Source organism: Culex pipiens, chromosome 3, assembly GCF_016801865.2.
Source record: "Culex pipiens pallens isolate TS chromosome 3, TS_CPP_V2, whole genome shotgun sequence".
Lineage (NCBI taxonomy): Eukaryota > Metazoa > Arthropoda > Insecta > Diptera > Culicidae > Culex > Culex pipiens.
Genome location: NC_068939.1, coordinates 73,011,406 through 73,029,110, shown reverse-complemented (window position 1 = coordinate 73,029,110; position 17,705 = coordinate 73,011,406). Strand labels below are relative to the sequence as shown.

The 17,705-nt window shown below is 35.5% G+C and overlaps 1 protein-coding gene across 1 annotated transcript in view; it reads right to left on the bottom strand.

Annotated features, from left to right (window-relative positions):
- Window positions 1-17,705, bottom strand: part of LOC120416577 (T-box transcription factor TBX6-like) — a 98,675-nt gene that overhangs the window by 17,112 nt on the left and 63,858 nt on the right. Inside the window, exons 3-4 of the mRNA XM_039578313.2 lie at window positions 10,454-10,721; window positions 3,498-3,635 (exon numbers count right to left, since the gene is read on the bottom strand). Of these exons, the coding sequence (XP_039434247.1) occupies window positions 3,498-3,635; window positions 10,454-10,721 (406 nt within the window). The remainder of the gene's footprint in view (window positions 1-3,497; window positions 3,636-10,453; window positions 10,722-17,705) is intronic.

Here is a 17,705-nt window from a genome sequence, read left to right as displayed (position 1 = left end):
ACTTACATTTTTTGCATACACAGTTAAATAAAGATCAATTTATTTCCAGATGGGATATTACATCTTTTTCGGTGAAAAATCTCCTTAACTTTTGTGGAATAAGTCCAATTACCCATAAAAAGATGCAAAATTACTTATTTTATAGGTCAATTTTTTTTTCCGGAAATTAAAATCTGGCAACAATCCAAGACGTAATTCCAACATGTCTTTTTTACTGTGAACAGAGCAGTAAAAATATTATTGCCAGTCAATAATTGAAAATGGCTATGGTAAAACAAAGACTATTTGAAAATATACCTTAGATTTACTTAATCAATTTTAATATTTTTAAAGAATTGGGTGTTGAAGGGAATAGATGGTGCGTCAGATATATGTGTAATATTGCCTGTAAAAATGTGTAAATTTTCAACTGTTCATGTGTGATTTCAATAATTCCACATAAATTGAGGCAAAATTACACCTAAAACGATCTGCAGCAACTTTTTAACATAGTTTATGAACGTTGTTGCTCTTTGATTTGTTCGTTTCAAAAACGAATTATTTCGATTTTTTTATTTGAACTATGTAATTGAACTTAACTATTGTTTTTGAATCGGAAACTCCAAAACAAACATTTTCGTTCATTGGATAAATCAAACCTCTTCTCTCCTTCCCTTTAGACAACCAGTTTCAGGTTGATTCCCAAAAAAGCGCCAGAAATGCGTCGCTGCCCATCAAAAGTTCACTCTCCATCATAATTAAGAGCCTAAAAGAGTTATTTACCAACAAACGTTGACCAGCCGTCATCCGGCGAACCGGAATCTCCCCTTCCCAAAAAGAAAAGGTGCCAGAACGAGATCGCAAGCACAAGCACAACTTGGTGCAAGTGAGACGAAAAATGAACTCGAGAAAAATTTGAGCCGAAAAAAATGTCGTCATGTATCATGTTCTTTTATCACCTTTCAGCCTCTTTGATATGATCGTACATCAAAAATGATTTTCCTTCTTGCCTTCGCTGCGTCTCGTCAAAAACAAATCCGATCAAACACAGTGAGTGAGCATTAGTGGCGGCGGCGGCGGCGGCTGGTCCTTAAAAGAAGCCGCCGACGTCCATCTTTGGAACGAGCATTTTGGTTAGGGTGATGTGACACGGTCAGTACAACTTGGGGCTTTGAAACATCGTGGACCAATTCAGGCGCGATCATCATTCATATTGGCTAAAGACCCTGGAAGACACATTTGAGACGTAGCAGTTGCGCTGGCTTGGCACAAGAAGCATTTAGTTTCTATTTTTATTGAAAAATAAAACATTGAAGATCTGGCAACCCTGTCTTCAATTATGAACACTTTGATGACTCTTATATGGGTAATTCTCTACCAACTCACATGAAATCGGGGAAAGTTGCCACGACACCTCATCGATTTGCGTGAAACTTTGTCCTAAGGGGTAACTTTTGTCCCTGATCACGAATCCGAGGTCCGTTTTTTGATATCTCGTGACGGAGGGGCGGTACGACCCCTTCCATTTTTGAACATGCGAAAAAAGAGGTGTTTTTCAATCATTTGCAGCCTGAAACGGTGATGAGATAGAAATTTGGTGTCAAAGGGACTTTTATGTACAATTAGACGCCCGATTTGATGGCGTACTCAGAATTCCGAAAAAACGTATTTTTCATCGAAAAAAACACTAAAAAAGTTTTAAAAATTCTCCCATTTTCCGTTACTCGACTGTAAAATTTTTTGGAACATGTCATTTTATGGGAAATTTAATGTACTTTTCGAATCTACATTGACCCAGAAGGGTAATTTTTTCATTTAGAACAAAATTTTTCATTTCAAAATTTCGTGTTTTTTATAACTTTGCAGGGTTATTTTTTAGAGTGTAACAATGTTCTACAAAGTTGTAGAGCAGACAATTACACAAATTTTGATATATAGACATAAGGAGTTTGCTTATAAACATCACGAGTTATCGTGATTTTACGAAAAAAAGTTTTGAAAAAGTTGGTCGTCATCGATCATGGCCGTTCATGGTCACCCGCGACAGACACGGACGACGAAACAAAGAGAAACGCAAAAAGTAACTTTTTCAAAACTTTTTTTTCGTAAAATCGCGATAACTCGTGATGTTTATAAGCAACCCCCTTATGTCTATATATCAAAATTTTTGTAATTGTCTGCTCTACAACTTTGTAGAACATTGTTACACTCTAAAAAATAACCCTGCAAAGTTAGAAAAAACACGAAATTTTAAAATGAAAAATTTTGTTCTAAATGAAAAAATGACCCTTCTGGGTCAATGTAGATTCGAAAAGTACATTAAATTTCCCATAAAATAACATGTTCCTAAATTTTTTACAGTCGAGTAACGGAAAATGGGAGAATTTTTAAAACTTTTTTAGTGTTTTTTTCGATGAAAAATACGTTTTTTCGGAATTCTGAGTACGCCATCAAATCGGGCGTCTAATTGTACATAAAAGTCCCTTTGACACCAAATTTCTATCTCATCACCGTTTCAGGCTGCAAATATTGAAAAACACCTCTTTTTTCGCATGTTCAAAAATGGAAGGGGTCGTACCGCCCCTCCGTCACGAGATATCAAAAAACGGACCTCGGATTCGTGATCAGGGACAAAAGTTACCCCTTAGGACAAAGTTTCACGCAAATCGAAGAGGGGCGGGGCAACTGCTGTGTGAGTTGGCGGAGAATTACCCATATATATTTTTAATGAGCGCCTTAAAATTTGAAGACTATATCTTTCGTCATCGACTTGAAAATCTCATTAGATATGAAATTTAATATTCAAACATGATTTAGACAAGCTGGCAACCCTGTCTTCAGTTATGAACACTTTAGGAAAGTCCAAGTAACCTTTCGAGGCAGGATATCTTTAATGTTGGAAACTTTACCTAACCTATGTTATTGGGCATTGAATTGGGTTTTGAAATAACTTTGCCATGTTCAAAGCTTTGGCAACCCTGTCAGAAGATATCATAAACTGACAACATAACCTTGCAATTCCGTAATGATGGTAATTTCTCTTGTGCCAAGATAGTACAACGACGTCAAAAAACCCCAATGGAAAAGATGCCGCCAGGGGGAACCTCTTTGATCGTTGATCTGATGACCACTTTGGAGATTATGTAACGGAGACATAGAACATGGCAGCCAGGCAGCCAGAACAGGCACAGGACGTCGTCGTCGGCACTTTTGCGTTTGAGGCAAGATTATCGCATTGATCCAGAGGAATTGTCGGCAAGGTTTAGCCACCGCCGGAGCTCAGCTCAGCTTGGTATTATCGATCAAACTGATTTTGCGGTGCGGGGTTTTGAAGAGTTCTTGCTTAACTGATGATCTAGGCTAGGGCGACTTCCTGCTGAAGGCGGTATTTGGGATTCTTAGTGGCGCTTTAAAAAAATCACATTTTTTAAAGCGCCACTAATACACTTTGATTGAATAATTTTTGAATTCAATTTTTAAAAGCTGAAAATATAATTGATTCACGACCAATCACTCACCTGATAAGCAGTCACGGCCACAAACTCCGTTTCCGGGAAGACAAAGGCCTGCTGGGCCGCCCACGGGATCTGCGACGGGTCCGCCGTCCGGATGATGTGTATCCGGGGCTGGTACTTGTGCATGCTGGTTAGCACCACCTAGAAAGAGGAAGAAAGGCAACCAGGAACACAAGGGTTAAACAAACCTTTATCTAATTAGTGCGTTGAGTTGAATGTGCGTGTGTGTGTCGTTTCAAATTTACCCCTTTCTACTAGAGAGTGTGGGACTTTTGTGATTGAAGCTTGTTTGCAAAAGATTAGCAACAATGTTGTATCGTGGTAATCGAACACTTCCTTAATTCTATCCATATTAACAGGTGTAATCGCATATAAAAACACACGCAATACCACGTTATGGGGTGTCCTATTACTGTTTGAATCTAGCCAATCTTATTTATTTGTGGTAGGTTGTGGAAAAGTGTTCTAGACATTATTTGTTTAGGTTTTTATCGTTTTAGGTGATTGAAAAAACAAAACACATGATAACAGTTCCAATTGAAAACTTATTTTTGTCCTCTAAAAACTGATGACGGCTTTTTTGAACAAACTCCTATTAAAAATTAATTTCTTACCTCGACAGATTGCTTGCTATCGTCGCATTTATCGTATGCAAAGTGGATAACTTTTGTTGTTTAAGTTATGCATTCAAAAACTCGATTCCTCTGGAAAATTTCATTCATCCATCATCTTCCCCTTTCACTCTAAGCAATTGTTTTACATTGAACATTAATATGTATTGGCTCTATTTTTCATACCCCTACTGACATTACTTTAATGGAAAATTTGATAGGCATTTTTCAAAGTGATGCTTCATTTCCACACTCAAATTTTTTAATTTGAAAAACATTTTGAATGCCTTTTGATATTCAAATTACATGTTTTAAAGCTCATGTTCATCGAAATTCCGTAGAGTTTTCTCTACACAGAAAAAAAATCATGGTAATAGTACATCTGGGAAGGGGTACATCTTTTATGTCAGAAAAAAGGTGAAATTTTACCTCTGGAAATGTGTAATTTTACCACTTTTCTGTTGTAATGTCACTTTTTCAGTCTAAATTGAGGTAAAATTACATCATAAAAGAGGTAATATTCAACCTTCCAAAATTAAAGCTTCCAAATTTACATTATTTTTTTCTGTGTACAATTTCCCAGAAAAAACGAGGTTTAATTAACTATTTTGCAAAAATTAAATAGAATAAGAGTGCACAGCAACCAAGGAACAATCCGGTTGTAAAAATAATCAAACTTTGAAATAAATATTTGTTTAATGCTGAGCAATTCTCTGAGATTTCGGTCATTCGATTTTTTTTTGTATTTTTTAATCCGGCTGAAACTTTTTTGGTGCCTTCGGTATGCCCAAAGAAGCCATTTTGCATCATTAGTTTGTCCATATAATTTTCCATACAAATTTGGCAGCTGTCCATACAAAAATTATGTATGAAAATTCAAAAATCTGTATCTTTTGAAAGAATTTTTTGATCGATTTGGTGTCTTCAGCAAAGTTGTAGGTATGGATACGGACTATACTGGAAAAAAAACACGGTAAAAAAAATTTGGTGATTTTTTTATTTAACTTTTTATCACTAAAACTTGATTTGCAAAAAAAAACACTATTTTTATTTTTTTTTATTTTTTGATATGTTTTAGAGGACATAAAATGCCAACTTTTCAGAAATTTCCAGGTTGTGCAAAAAATCATTGACCGAGTTATGAATTTTTTAATCAATACTGATTTTAAAAAAAAATCGAAATTTTGGTCGCAAAAATTTTTCAACTTCATTTTTCGATGTAAAATCAAATTTGCAATCAAAAAGTACTTTACTGAAATTTTGATAAAGTGCACCGTTTTCAAGTTAAATCCATATTTAAGTGACTTTTTTGAAAATAGTCGCAGTTTTTCCTTTTTTTAAATTAGTGCACATGTTTGCCCACTTTTGAAAAAAATATTTTTGAAAAGCTGAGAAAATTGTTGATACGACCTTTAGTTGCTGAGATATTGCAATGCAAAGGTTTAAAAACAGGAAAATTGATGTTTTCTAAGTCTCACCCAAACAGCCCACCATTTTTCAATGTCGATATCTCAGCAACTAATGGTCTGATTTTCAATGTTAAAATATGAAACATTTGTGAAATTTTCCGATCTTTTCGAAAACAATATTTTCAAAATTTTCAAATCAAGACTAACATTTCAAAAAGGCCTAACATTCAAAATTACGCCCTTTAAAAATGTTAGTATTGAATTGAAAATTTTGAAAGTATTGTTTTCGAAAAGATCGGAAAATTTCACATATGTTTCATATTTTAACATTTAAAATCGGACCATTAGTTGCTGAGATATCGACATTCAAAAATGGTGGGCTGTTTGGGTGAGACTTAAAAAACATCAATTTTCCTGTTTTTAAACCTTTGCATTGCAATATCTCAGCAACTAAAGGTCGTATCAACAAAGAAATAGAAACAAAATATAGAGAATTTTCTCAGCTTTTCAAAAATATTTTTTTCAAAAGTGGGCAAACATGTGCACTAATTTAAAAAATTGAAAAACTGCGACTATTTTTAAAAAAGTTACATAAAAATGGCTATAACTTGAAAACGGTGCATTTTAAGAAAATTTCACTAAATTACTTTTTGATTGCAAATTCAATTTTACATCGAAAAATTAAGTTGAAAAATTTTTGCGACCTAAATTTCGATTTTTTGAAAAAATCAGTAATGATTAAAAAATTCATAACTCGTCCTCTAAAACATATCAAAAAATTAAAAATAGTGTTTTTTTTTTTTGCAAATCAAGTTTTAGTGATAAAAAGTTAAATAAAAAAATCACCAAATTTTTTTTACCGTGTATTATTTTTTTCCAGTGTAGTCCGTATCCGTACCTACAACTTTGCCGAAGACACCAAATCGATCAAAAAATTCCTTCAAAAGATACAGATTTTTGAATTTTCATACATCATTTTTGTATGGACAGCTGCCAAATTTGTATGGAAAATTATATGGACAAACTAATGATGCAAAATGGCTTCTTTGGGCATTCCGAAGGCACCAAAAAAGTTTCAGACGGATTAAAAAATACAAAAATTAAAATTAAAGAAAAAAGACCGATTCCGTAGAGAACTGCTCTGCTGTGATTGAGGGTTTAAATCAAAAATTATATCGATAGTTTCCGTAGTTTGAAAAACACTTAAATTTGTATCCCCAAACATTTTGGTGCAATAACTTTGGTTGATGTGCACCGCTAATAAAAATTGTATCAAAGTTAAAATTTTGAAACATGTTCAACTTAACTGTGCGTCAACAGTAAAACTATATGTATAAAAAATTACGACGGTTTTGTTCGAACGCGAATCAATTCAATACGGAGCGTCGGATCGAGGTGCTTTTTGTTGCGTTGGGTTCGTATAAGCCCAAGGATGGTTTTTATGCCAACAAGTTACAACTTTGGCCTCTCTGGAACCGGTTCCGGAAAATCTGCAGATTGTATGGGAAAAGTTACATCAAATAAAATTTTGATCACAGGAGGCTGAATATGCAATCAAGTTAAAAACGTCAACAAACGAATAAAAGACAAGACGAAGTTTGTCGGGTTAGGCTTGTTTTCATGCACCTTTTTAAATTTTTTCACATTGTTTGACATTTTTGTTGGATGCATTAAAAATTATTCCAAATTTGATGAAAAATCAGCACAGGAAACCTATTGTACACAGATTATTTTGAAAAGATTCTTGCAAATAAAAAATATTTAAAGCATGCATAATTGACCGTTTGTTTACACATCTTATTATTTTTTTAAATTAAGAAGCTTAAAAAAAACTTATTCAAAAATTCAGAATGCAATAAATTTGGTTAAGAATATAACTTAAATGCTTGAATTTTCTCTTTTAACATTCCAACGCCCAAGGCTCCAAAAAAGTTGGAACGGTAACTTCAACTCAACGGAATTCGGGCATAACTCAACCAATCAAGATGATTCTTCTTTCCAGTGATTTGTTAGGATGTCTAGATGATTCTAGAACTTTGCAGAACTTAATTTGATCAAATCTGTAATTTTTGCGATCAAAAACATCGTTCCAACTTTTTTTTTCGCGTACAAAAAAAAATTCGCCAAAATTTCCGCGGAGGCAGTCGTTTTGAAAAAAGGTGGAACGATGTTTTCGGTCGCAGAAATTACAGATTTGATCAATTTAAGTTCTGCAAAGTTCTAGGATCATCTAGACATTCTAACAAATTACTGGAAACAAGAATCGTCCCGATTGGTTGAGTTATGCCCGAGAACCAGCGAGTTGAAGTTACCGTTCCAACTTTTTTGGGAGGCTTGGGCGTCCGTGTAAGTTGGACATGCGTTGGGCGTTCCAGTGTTAAACACCGTAAAATAATTGTTTTTATTTAGAAATGATAATATGTGTTATAAATTTCAAATAAAGATATTAATAAAGAACTAAAATTTTTATGAGGATAGAAATGATATTTTGCTGTCAAATTATCACGTTTTTTAATTCAAAAAGATAAAACAAGAATAAGAAAGCCAAACAAATATTTATGATTGTGTAGACGCATTCACTTTAATGCCATCTATTCCATGTATTTTTCTTTAAGTATATCCAAATAATCAAAATTTCACGCGATTACTTGTGACTATTATGCAAGATAAATGTTGTCATTCAATTGATGCATATGAGTAATTTTTCACGGCATAACTTTTTAAATTATGTGGCATAACATTAAAATTTCACGGTACTCTAAAATCTACTTAAAATTTAGGCAAATATTAGCTCGAGGTACAAAAATTTACCCCTTTACATAGTATATTCATTGCAAAATAAAAACGAATTATTTTTTTGTGATATTTGTAAAATTTTCATCACCTTAATTTACGATTAAGCAACGCGCTCAGATCAGGTCAGAACAGATTTTGTGAGCCAGTGCAGATTATGCTCTAGTACAGCAACACAAAAACAGACAGCATAACACATACAACAACAAAACAGAACATCCAGTGAGTGCCTGGAGTTCTACTGTTCAAATTAAGTAGCTTTGGCCAGCAGGAACCGACTAGCGGTTGGCCATTGCTCTGCGAACCGTACTACTGACCAGTTCAGACCATTATCAGACGCAGTATTACTAAGATTAGTGTTTACAGTCCACTTTTAGTCCGTCCATTTACTGACCGCGAATAAAACCTGACGAATAACGAATAAATGTTTTCTGTACAACCCGCGAGTTCTAATTTACGTTGAAAGATCCGATTTTGCAAGGCACCGGGAATCTGACGCTAGTATGTGCGCAAACAATTACTGAGATTTTAGAAATTTAATATGCTGAAATTTCTCCAATATTCACAACCAAAAAAACAGACAAATAAAAAGTATAATCAGCAAATAAGTATTTTAACATTTCGTCGCTTGGTGCTATTAGGTGACATGTCCTATTTTTCAGCAGGCGTGTCACAAGTGACTCACAACATGCACACAAGCGACGATTTGTTATCGAAAATTCCATATATATATTTTTAATAGTTCCATAACTTTGCAAAATGGTTAATAAATTTTGTTTTAACATGTATTGTTTTTTAACCCAAATTAAACAAACCAATACATAAATAACCAAAACATTTTCTGAAAATTTATTATTAATTCATCTGCATTTCGTAAAATACTGTATTAAACAATATCAGCAAAAACGTTCTAAATTTGCAATGCATATTATTTTTTTTATTTCAAAATACCAATTTAAAATCTTGTGGAGTGTTCGAATAACAAAATAAAAGTGAAAATAAACTGAGGAAAAATTTGACAATAGATTATTTCGAATATCGGCATTTCACGGTATTTACAAAATATCACGACCAAGGGCAAATTTCACGTATTACGCGACTTCCGCGAAATCGCGAAAAATCACTAGTCCTACATATGACAGTTCAGTAATAATCTTTTACGACTCATTTATTTATTTATTTATTTATTTATTTATTTATTTATTTTTTTGCGTGAAACATAGGATGGAGAATATAACCAATGATTCTGCCGGATTGCCAGCTTTAAACATTCCGTCAGTGGGGGTGACTATGGGTCAAAAAAACGATACACCTCTCGTAATTTCTTAATGACAAAAATAATTTAAATAACATCGAAAATCTTTCAACGTAGATTTGTTCTTAGATAGTTTACTAACATTTTCCCAAAATATGGTGGATTTTGATGAACACTACCTTAAATGCCAATAGTTTGAAAATTGACCCAATCTCACTCCTTAGAGGGGGTGACATTGGGTCAAATGAAACTAAAATGATGCTCAAATACATCGATATGGTAAAAACAAGTCATCCAACAGTGTTTCTTGTTCGAGGGAATTGTATTGACACGCTACAATGTTTGAAGTGGAGATTTTCAAACATTTGGGTAGTTTTCGAGCAATTCTAACAAAAATATGAGAAAAAGAGGACATACTCCTTTGTATGGGACGTCGTTTGGATCTCACCAATCTGCCTGAAATTTGCAGGGGTTGTTTATACAATGTATATATAAAACTAGCATCTGGCCAAAATATGAACACTCTAGGTCAACGGGAAGTAGGCCACATTCGGACACAAAGTTTAAGGTTTAAAAACGTCAAAAATCTTAAAAAGGCTGTAGCTTAGGCACAACTCAACTAAATTTCAAAATTCAGGGCTTAAATATGCAACAAAATGCAGAGTGAAGCATCCTAATTGGTTTAATCTGAAGAGAGTTATTAGATGACTTTACCTTAAATGTAGCAAATTGTGGTTACGCAATATTATTGCAAAATTTTGGATTGACACAAAGCTTCACAGAAAATGATGGAAGAGTTGATTAGATCGCTTTCACCTAGAACATCTCTCCAAGTCTCCTCTAATGATGCCCCCCCCCCCTCCCTCCTCACTCGTACAAAAAGTAACTCACGTGTCCGTTGTTGTCCAGCGTGTTGTTGGTCAGCTTGACCTTGTTGAACACGATCGGCTGCGAGGCCCAGTGCGTCCCGAGGGCCGGACTGTCCGGGTGCAGACAAAAGCGCTGCGGACTCTGGGGTTCGGCGCCACCCGCCGGAACCCACTGCGAGCCGCTAAACTTGAACCGGCAGTCGCTGATGGGCATCATCTCGAGCAGCACGCAGTAATTGGTGTCCGCGTCCAGGCCGTCCACGGTGAGCCTCATCGAGGGGAACATTCGCCTGAAGAAGAAAGAAAAGAAAAACACAAATTCATGAATGAAAATGAATGATGAGGCGGAAGTAGAGTGACCGGGCAGATCGGTCAATAATAATCATCTCTTTCACCAATCCCGCCCCTTTGAAAGACCCTTCCCGTAAGACATCGGAGTCTTGTCTCCAAAAAATCAACTAGAAAGAAGGAGGAAACGGGGGGCCCTCTTGAGGGCGATCGGGAGGACAGTCGTCCATCAAACAAGCAAATAAACCATCCACAAACGGAGGACGACGTCTCATCATGCTGAAAGACCTTTCAGCGTTTTTCGTGCTGATGGTACTAATTATCAGGTCAGTTATCGTCAAATTTATGGTCACCAGGAATGTGAGGAGAAAGAGAGTGAAACTGCTAGCAGAGTTGATTTGCTTGACTGAGTTGCAAAAGCACACAGTAAAATTAATGTTTTGGTTTGGAAAATTGAAAATTTTATAATTGAATATTACCTCTTTTTGCATCAGGAACTGGTGAAATTATCATCAGTTTCCCACGATTTCGCAAATCAATTTTTCTTTGTGTTTTCTGATTTGCATGAAACTTTGTTCATTAGTTTTTCCATACAAGTCTCTAAACAATTTTGGGGGCTGGTCATTCAAAAACGGTAGGATTTTTAGAGGTGGGCAAAAAAGAGCGAGCCGCTCAAATAAAAGAACCGTTTCAAGCCAGCATGATTTTTGTTATAAATTTTATTAATTAAATTTAAAAAAAAATGTAGAATTAAATTTGTACTTGAGAATTGACAATGCAATTTCAAATAATTCAATGTTTATAATAATTAATCCTAAAATTAAATGATTTTATGAACAAAATGAAAAAAAATCATTGAACAACTAATTGTAGATTAAAATTATTACCGGAAAAAAAATCCTTTTGTCCAATTTAACTTGAGCGTTTATAGACTTTATTGATTAAATCAGAATGTAGAAAAGAGTTCACAGAATATTTTCTCCAAATAAAATATCAGCATTACTTCAATTCTTGCAGAAATAATCGCAATTTAAAAATTAATGGCAATTTTTCCAACATCCTAGATATTAGTTTGAATACCATTCAATCAAATAATTTATAATAGACCTATGTGAAATAAGTTATAAAATCACACGATTCTTAAAAATAACCTTTTCATTAAAATTTTGAAAATAGCGAAAGAGCCGTTCAAAAGAGCGGCTCTTTTTAATGTGCGAACGAAAATGAGCGGCTCCTAAAAAAGAGCGGTTTTGCCCACCTCTAGATTTTAGTAAGACAAAGTTGAATTCCCAAAAAATACGTAATTTTCAAACGATTTTAAAATGTTTTCAGGGAATCTTTTGAGCGTCTTTATCAATGAGATTTTCTTACTTTTAACGTGAAACTCGGGTTCTGTGACCCCATTTTAGTCAAATTTAAATAGTTGAATGCCTATTAAATTACAAAATGCAGTTTTCAATATTTTATCACGGCCATTTTGGCCGCCATTTTGGATTTTGAAATTCTTAAGAGCGAGTTTTTCACCAATGTGTAACAGGTCGTATCAAGTTGCTCCGATTTGGATGAAACTTTCAGCGTTTGTTTGTCTATACATGAGATGAACTCATGCCAAATATGAGCCCTCTACGACAAAGGGAAGTGGGGTAAAACGGGCTTTGACGTTTGTGGTCGAAAAAACATAAAAGATCTTAAAATTGCTCGCATTTCCGTAAAATTTCATCAATTCCAACCCTCTTAGATGCATTCGAAAGGTCTTTTGGAGCACTTCAAAGTGTGCCATAGACATCCAGGATTGGTTTGACTTTTTCTCTTAGCTTTTGCAAATTACTGTCAAAAATGGATTTTTTTAAAACCTTAATATCTTTTTGCAACAGCCTCCAACACCCATACTCCCATAGGTCAAAAGATAGGTAATTTCATGGACTATAAGCCTACGGTAATAACTTTTTGGCCAATCGCAGTTTTTCTCATAGTTTTTCGATTTTTCTATAACAAACATTTTACAACGTTAGTTTTTGCCCTGTAGGCTTCCATAGCGGCACTTTTTGGTCTCAATTTTGTCATATTCGAAATCCTCGGAAAATTTTACGTAAGTTAGAAGTATTGGCTTTGCAAATTTGATTTAAAAAATTGCCATTTAGAATGAATTAAAATATTTTTTAACAATTTGTTGAATTTGGGGTAAAACAGGGTTTCGCCTACTTGATACAGCATTTGACGTATTGATCATAGGGTTAATAAGGTCGATTTCTTTTTTTAAAAATGTTTTTTTAAATAATTTTTTAAATTAAAATCACAACTCCAATACTCCTAACATACATGAAATTGTCCGAGGATTCTAAATATGACAAAATTGAAACCAAAAAGTGCCGCTATGGCGGCCTACAGGGCAAAAACTAACGTTGTAAAATGTTTGTTCTAGAAAAATCGAAAAACTATGAGAAAAACTGCGATTGGCCAAAAAGTTATTACCGTAGGCTTATAGTCCATGAAATCACCTATCTTTTGACCTATGGGAGTATGGGTGTTGGAGGCTGTTGCAAAAAGATATTAAGGTTTTAAAAAAATCCATTTTTGACAGTAATTTGCAAAAGCTAAGAGAAAAAGTCAAACCAATCCTGGATGTCTATGGCACATTTTGAAGTGCTCCAAAAGACCTTTCGAATGCATCTAAGAGGGTTGGAATTGATGAAATTTTACGGAAATGCGAGCAATTTTAAGATTTTTTATGTTTTTTCGACCTCAAACTTCAAAGCCCGTTTTACCCCACTTCCCTTTGTTGTAGAGGGCTCATATTTGGCATGAGTTCATCTCATGTATAGACAAACAAATCGTCAGCTGTGTGCTATCTTGTGACATAGACCATTTTGGTCGAAAATGAGTTAATGATGACGTTTTGTTATACGTAACAAACCCTACAAGATGCTTTAACCCGATTTTCGATATCTGTTTCCGTTTCCGGTATACAGCAAAGCACACTTGTGATATAGACCAAATTCCCAGTCAAATTTTTTGTGCTATCTTGTGACACGTGCAAAAGCAGTAGAGAACTATAAAACTGTATGGTACCAACAGATGTCACTACAACTTTATGGCGAGATTTATAACTAACCTTGTCACAAGAGTGCACTTCAAAAAAATGAAGAACATGTACTACGTGTCACAAGAGAGTTTCAAAGAGATTATGGTCGTTGTCACAAGAGTACCACCAATATGTTGATGGGTTTGTATGGTCGTTGTCACAAGTGTGCAACAAATATTTTGATAGGAGTTTGTATGGTCGTTGTCACAAGTGTGCCACGAATATTTTGGTAGGAGTTTGTATGGTCGTTGTCACAAGTGTGCAACAGATATTTTGATAGGAGTTTGTATGGTCGTTGTCACAAGTGTGCCACGAATATTTTGGTAGGAGTTTGTATGGTCGTTGTCACAAGTGTGCCACGAAAATTTCGATGGAAGTTTGTATGGTCGTTGTCACAAGTGTGCAACAAATATTTTGATAGGAGTTTGTATGGTCGTTGTCACAAGTGTGCCACGAATATTTTGGTAGGAGTTTGTATGGTCGTTGTCACAAGTGTGCGACAGATATTTTGATAGGAGTTTGTATGGTCGTTGTCACAAGTGTGCCACGAATATTTCGATGGAAGTTTGTATGGTCGTTGTCACAAGTGTGCAACAAATATTTTGATAGGAGTTTGTATGGTCGTTGTCACAAGTGTGCAATGGATATTTTGGTAGGAGTTTGTATGGTCGTTGTCACAAGTGTGCCACCAATATTTTGATGGAGATTTGTATGGCGGTTGTCACAAGTGTGCCACCAATATTTTGATGGAGATTTGTATGGTCGTTGTCACAAGTGTGCCACCAATATAACATTCATTACACCGTAACATTCGTTACACCGTAGTATGGTCACACCGTAAAATTGTTACACCGCAATATTCGTTACACCGCAGTATGGTTACACCGTAACATAGTAACACCGTAATATGATTACACCGTAACATTGTTACACCGCAACATTCGTTACTTCGTAGTATGATTACACCGTACACTTGTTACACCACAACATTCGTTACACCGTAACATTGTTACACCGTAACATTGTTACACCGTAACATTGTAACAACGTAACATTGTTACACCGCAACATTCGTTACACCGTAACATTTCTTCACACCGTAGTTTGATTACACTATAAAATTGTTACACCACAACATTGGTTACACCGTTACATTCGTTACACCGTTACATTCGTTACACCGTTACACCGCATCATTCGTTACACCGTAACATTCGTTACACCGTAGTATGGTCACACCGTAACATTGTTACACCGTAATATGATTACACCGTAACAAAGTTACACCGTAATATGGTTACACCGTAACAAAGTAACACCGTAATATTATTACACCGTAACATTGTAACACCACAACATTCGTTACACCGTTACATTCGTTACATCGTAATATTGTTACACCGCAACATTCGTTACACCACAAAATTCGTTACACCGTAACATTCGTTACAGCTTATCAATCGTTACACCGTAACATTCGTTACACCTTAGTTTGGTTACACCGTAACATTGTTACACCGCAACATTCGTTGCTTCGTAGCATTCATTACACCGTGGCATTCGTTACACCGTAATAATGTTACGGTGTAAGACTATTACGGTGTAACACTGTAACGGTGTAATAATATAACGGTGTAACTTTGTTACGGTGTAACGAATATTGCGGTGTAACAATGTTACGGTGTGACCATACTACGGTGTAACGAATGTTACGGTGTAACGAATGTTACGGTGTAACGAATGTTACGGTGTAACGAATGATGCGGTGTAACGGTGTAACGAATGTAACGGTGTAACGAATGTAACGGTGTAACGAATGTAACGGTGTAACCAATGTTGTGGTGTAACAATTTTATAGAGTAATCAAACTACGGTGTGAAGAAATGTTACGGTGTAACGAATGTTGCGGTGTAACAATGTTACGTTGTTACAATGTTACGGTGTAACAATGTTACGGTGTAACAATGTTACGGTGTAACAATGTTACGGTGTAACAATGTTACGGTGTAACAATGTTACGGTGTAACGAATGTAACGGTGTAACGAATGTTGTGGTGTAACAAGTGTACGGTGTAATCATACTACGAAGTAACGAATGTTGCGGTGTAACAATGTTACGGTGTAATCATATTACGGTGTTACTATGTTACGGTGTAACCATACTGCGGTGTAACGAATATTGCGGTGTAACAATGTTACGGTGTGACCATACTACGGTGTAACGAATGTTACGGTGTAATGAATGTTATATTGGTGGCACACTTGTGACAACGACCATACAAACTCCTACCAAAATATTCGTGGCACACTTGTGACAACGACCATACAAACTCCTATCAAAATATTTGTTGCACACTTGTGACAACGACCATACAAACTCCTACCAAAATATTTTTTGCACACTTGTGACAACGACCATACAAACTACCATCAAAAAATTTGTTGCACACTTGTGACAACGACCATACAAACTCCTACCAAAATATCCATTGCACACTTGTGACAACGACCATACAAACTACCATCAAAATATTTGTTGCACACTTGTGACAACGACCATACAAACTACCATTGAAATATTTGTTGCACACTTGTGACAACGACCATACAAACTCCTACCAAAATATTCGTGGCACACTTGTGACAACGACCATACAAACTACCATTGAAATATTTGTTGCACACTTGTGACAACGACCATACAAACTCCTACCAAAATATTCGTGGCACACTTGTGACAACGACCATACAAACTTCCATCGAAATATTTGTTGCACACTTGTGACAACGACCATACAAACTTCCATCGAAATATTTGTTGCACACTTGTGACAACGACCATACAAACTACCATCAAAATATTTGTTGCACACTTGTGACAACGACCATACAAACTACCATTGAAATATTTGTTGCACACTTGTGACAACGACCATACAAACTTCCATCGAAATATTCGTGGCACACTTGTGACAACGACCATACAAACTCCTATCAAAATATTTGTTGCACACTTGTGACAACGACCATACAAACTCCTACCAAAATATTTGTTGCACACTTGTGACAACGACCATACAAACTACCATCAAAATATTTGTTGCACACTTGTGACAACGACCATACAAACTCCTACCAAAATATCCATTGCACACTTGTGACAACGACCATACAAACTACCATCAAAATATTTGTTGCACACTTGTGACAACGACCATACAAACTCCTACCAAAATATTCGTGGCACACTTGTGACAACGACCATACAAACTCCTATCAAAATATTTGTTGCACACTTGTGACAACGACCATACAAACTTCCATCGAAATATTCGTGGCACACTTGTGACAACGACCATACAAACTCCTACCAAAATATTCGTGGCACACTTGTGACAACGACCATACAAACTCCTACCAAAATATTTGTTGCACACTTGTGACAACGACCATACAAACTCCTATCAAAATATTTGTTGCACACTTGTGACAACGACCATACAAACTTCCATCGAAATATTCGTGGCACACTTGTGACAACGACCATACAAACTACCATCAAAATATTTGTTGCACACTTGTGACAACGACCATACAAACTCCTACCAAAATATTCGTGGCACACTTGTGACAACGACCATACAAACTTCCATCGAAATATTTGTTGCACACTTGTGACAACGACCATACAAACTTCCATCGAAATATTTGTTGCACACTTGTGACAACGACCATACAAACTACCATCAAAATATTTGTTGCACACTTGTGACAACGACCATACAAACTACCATTGAAATATTTGTTGCACACTTGTGACAACGACCATACAAACTTCCATCGAAATATTTGTTGCACACTTGTGACAACGACCATACAAACTCCTACCAAAATATTTGTTGCA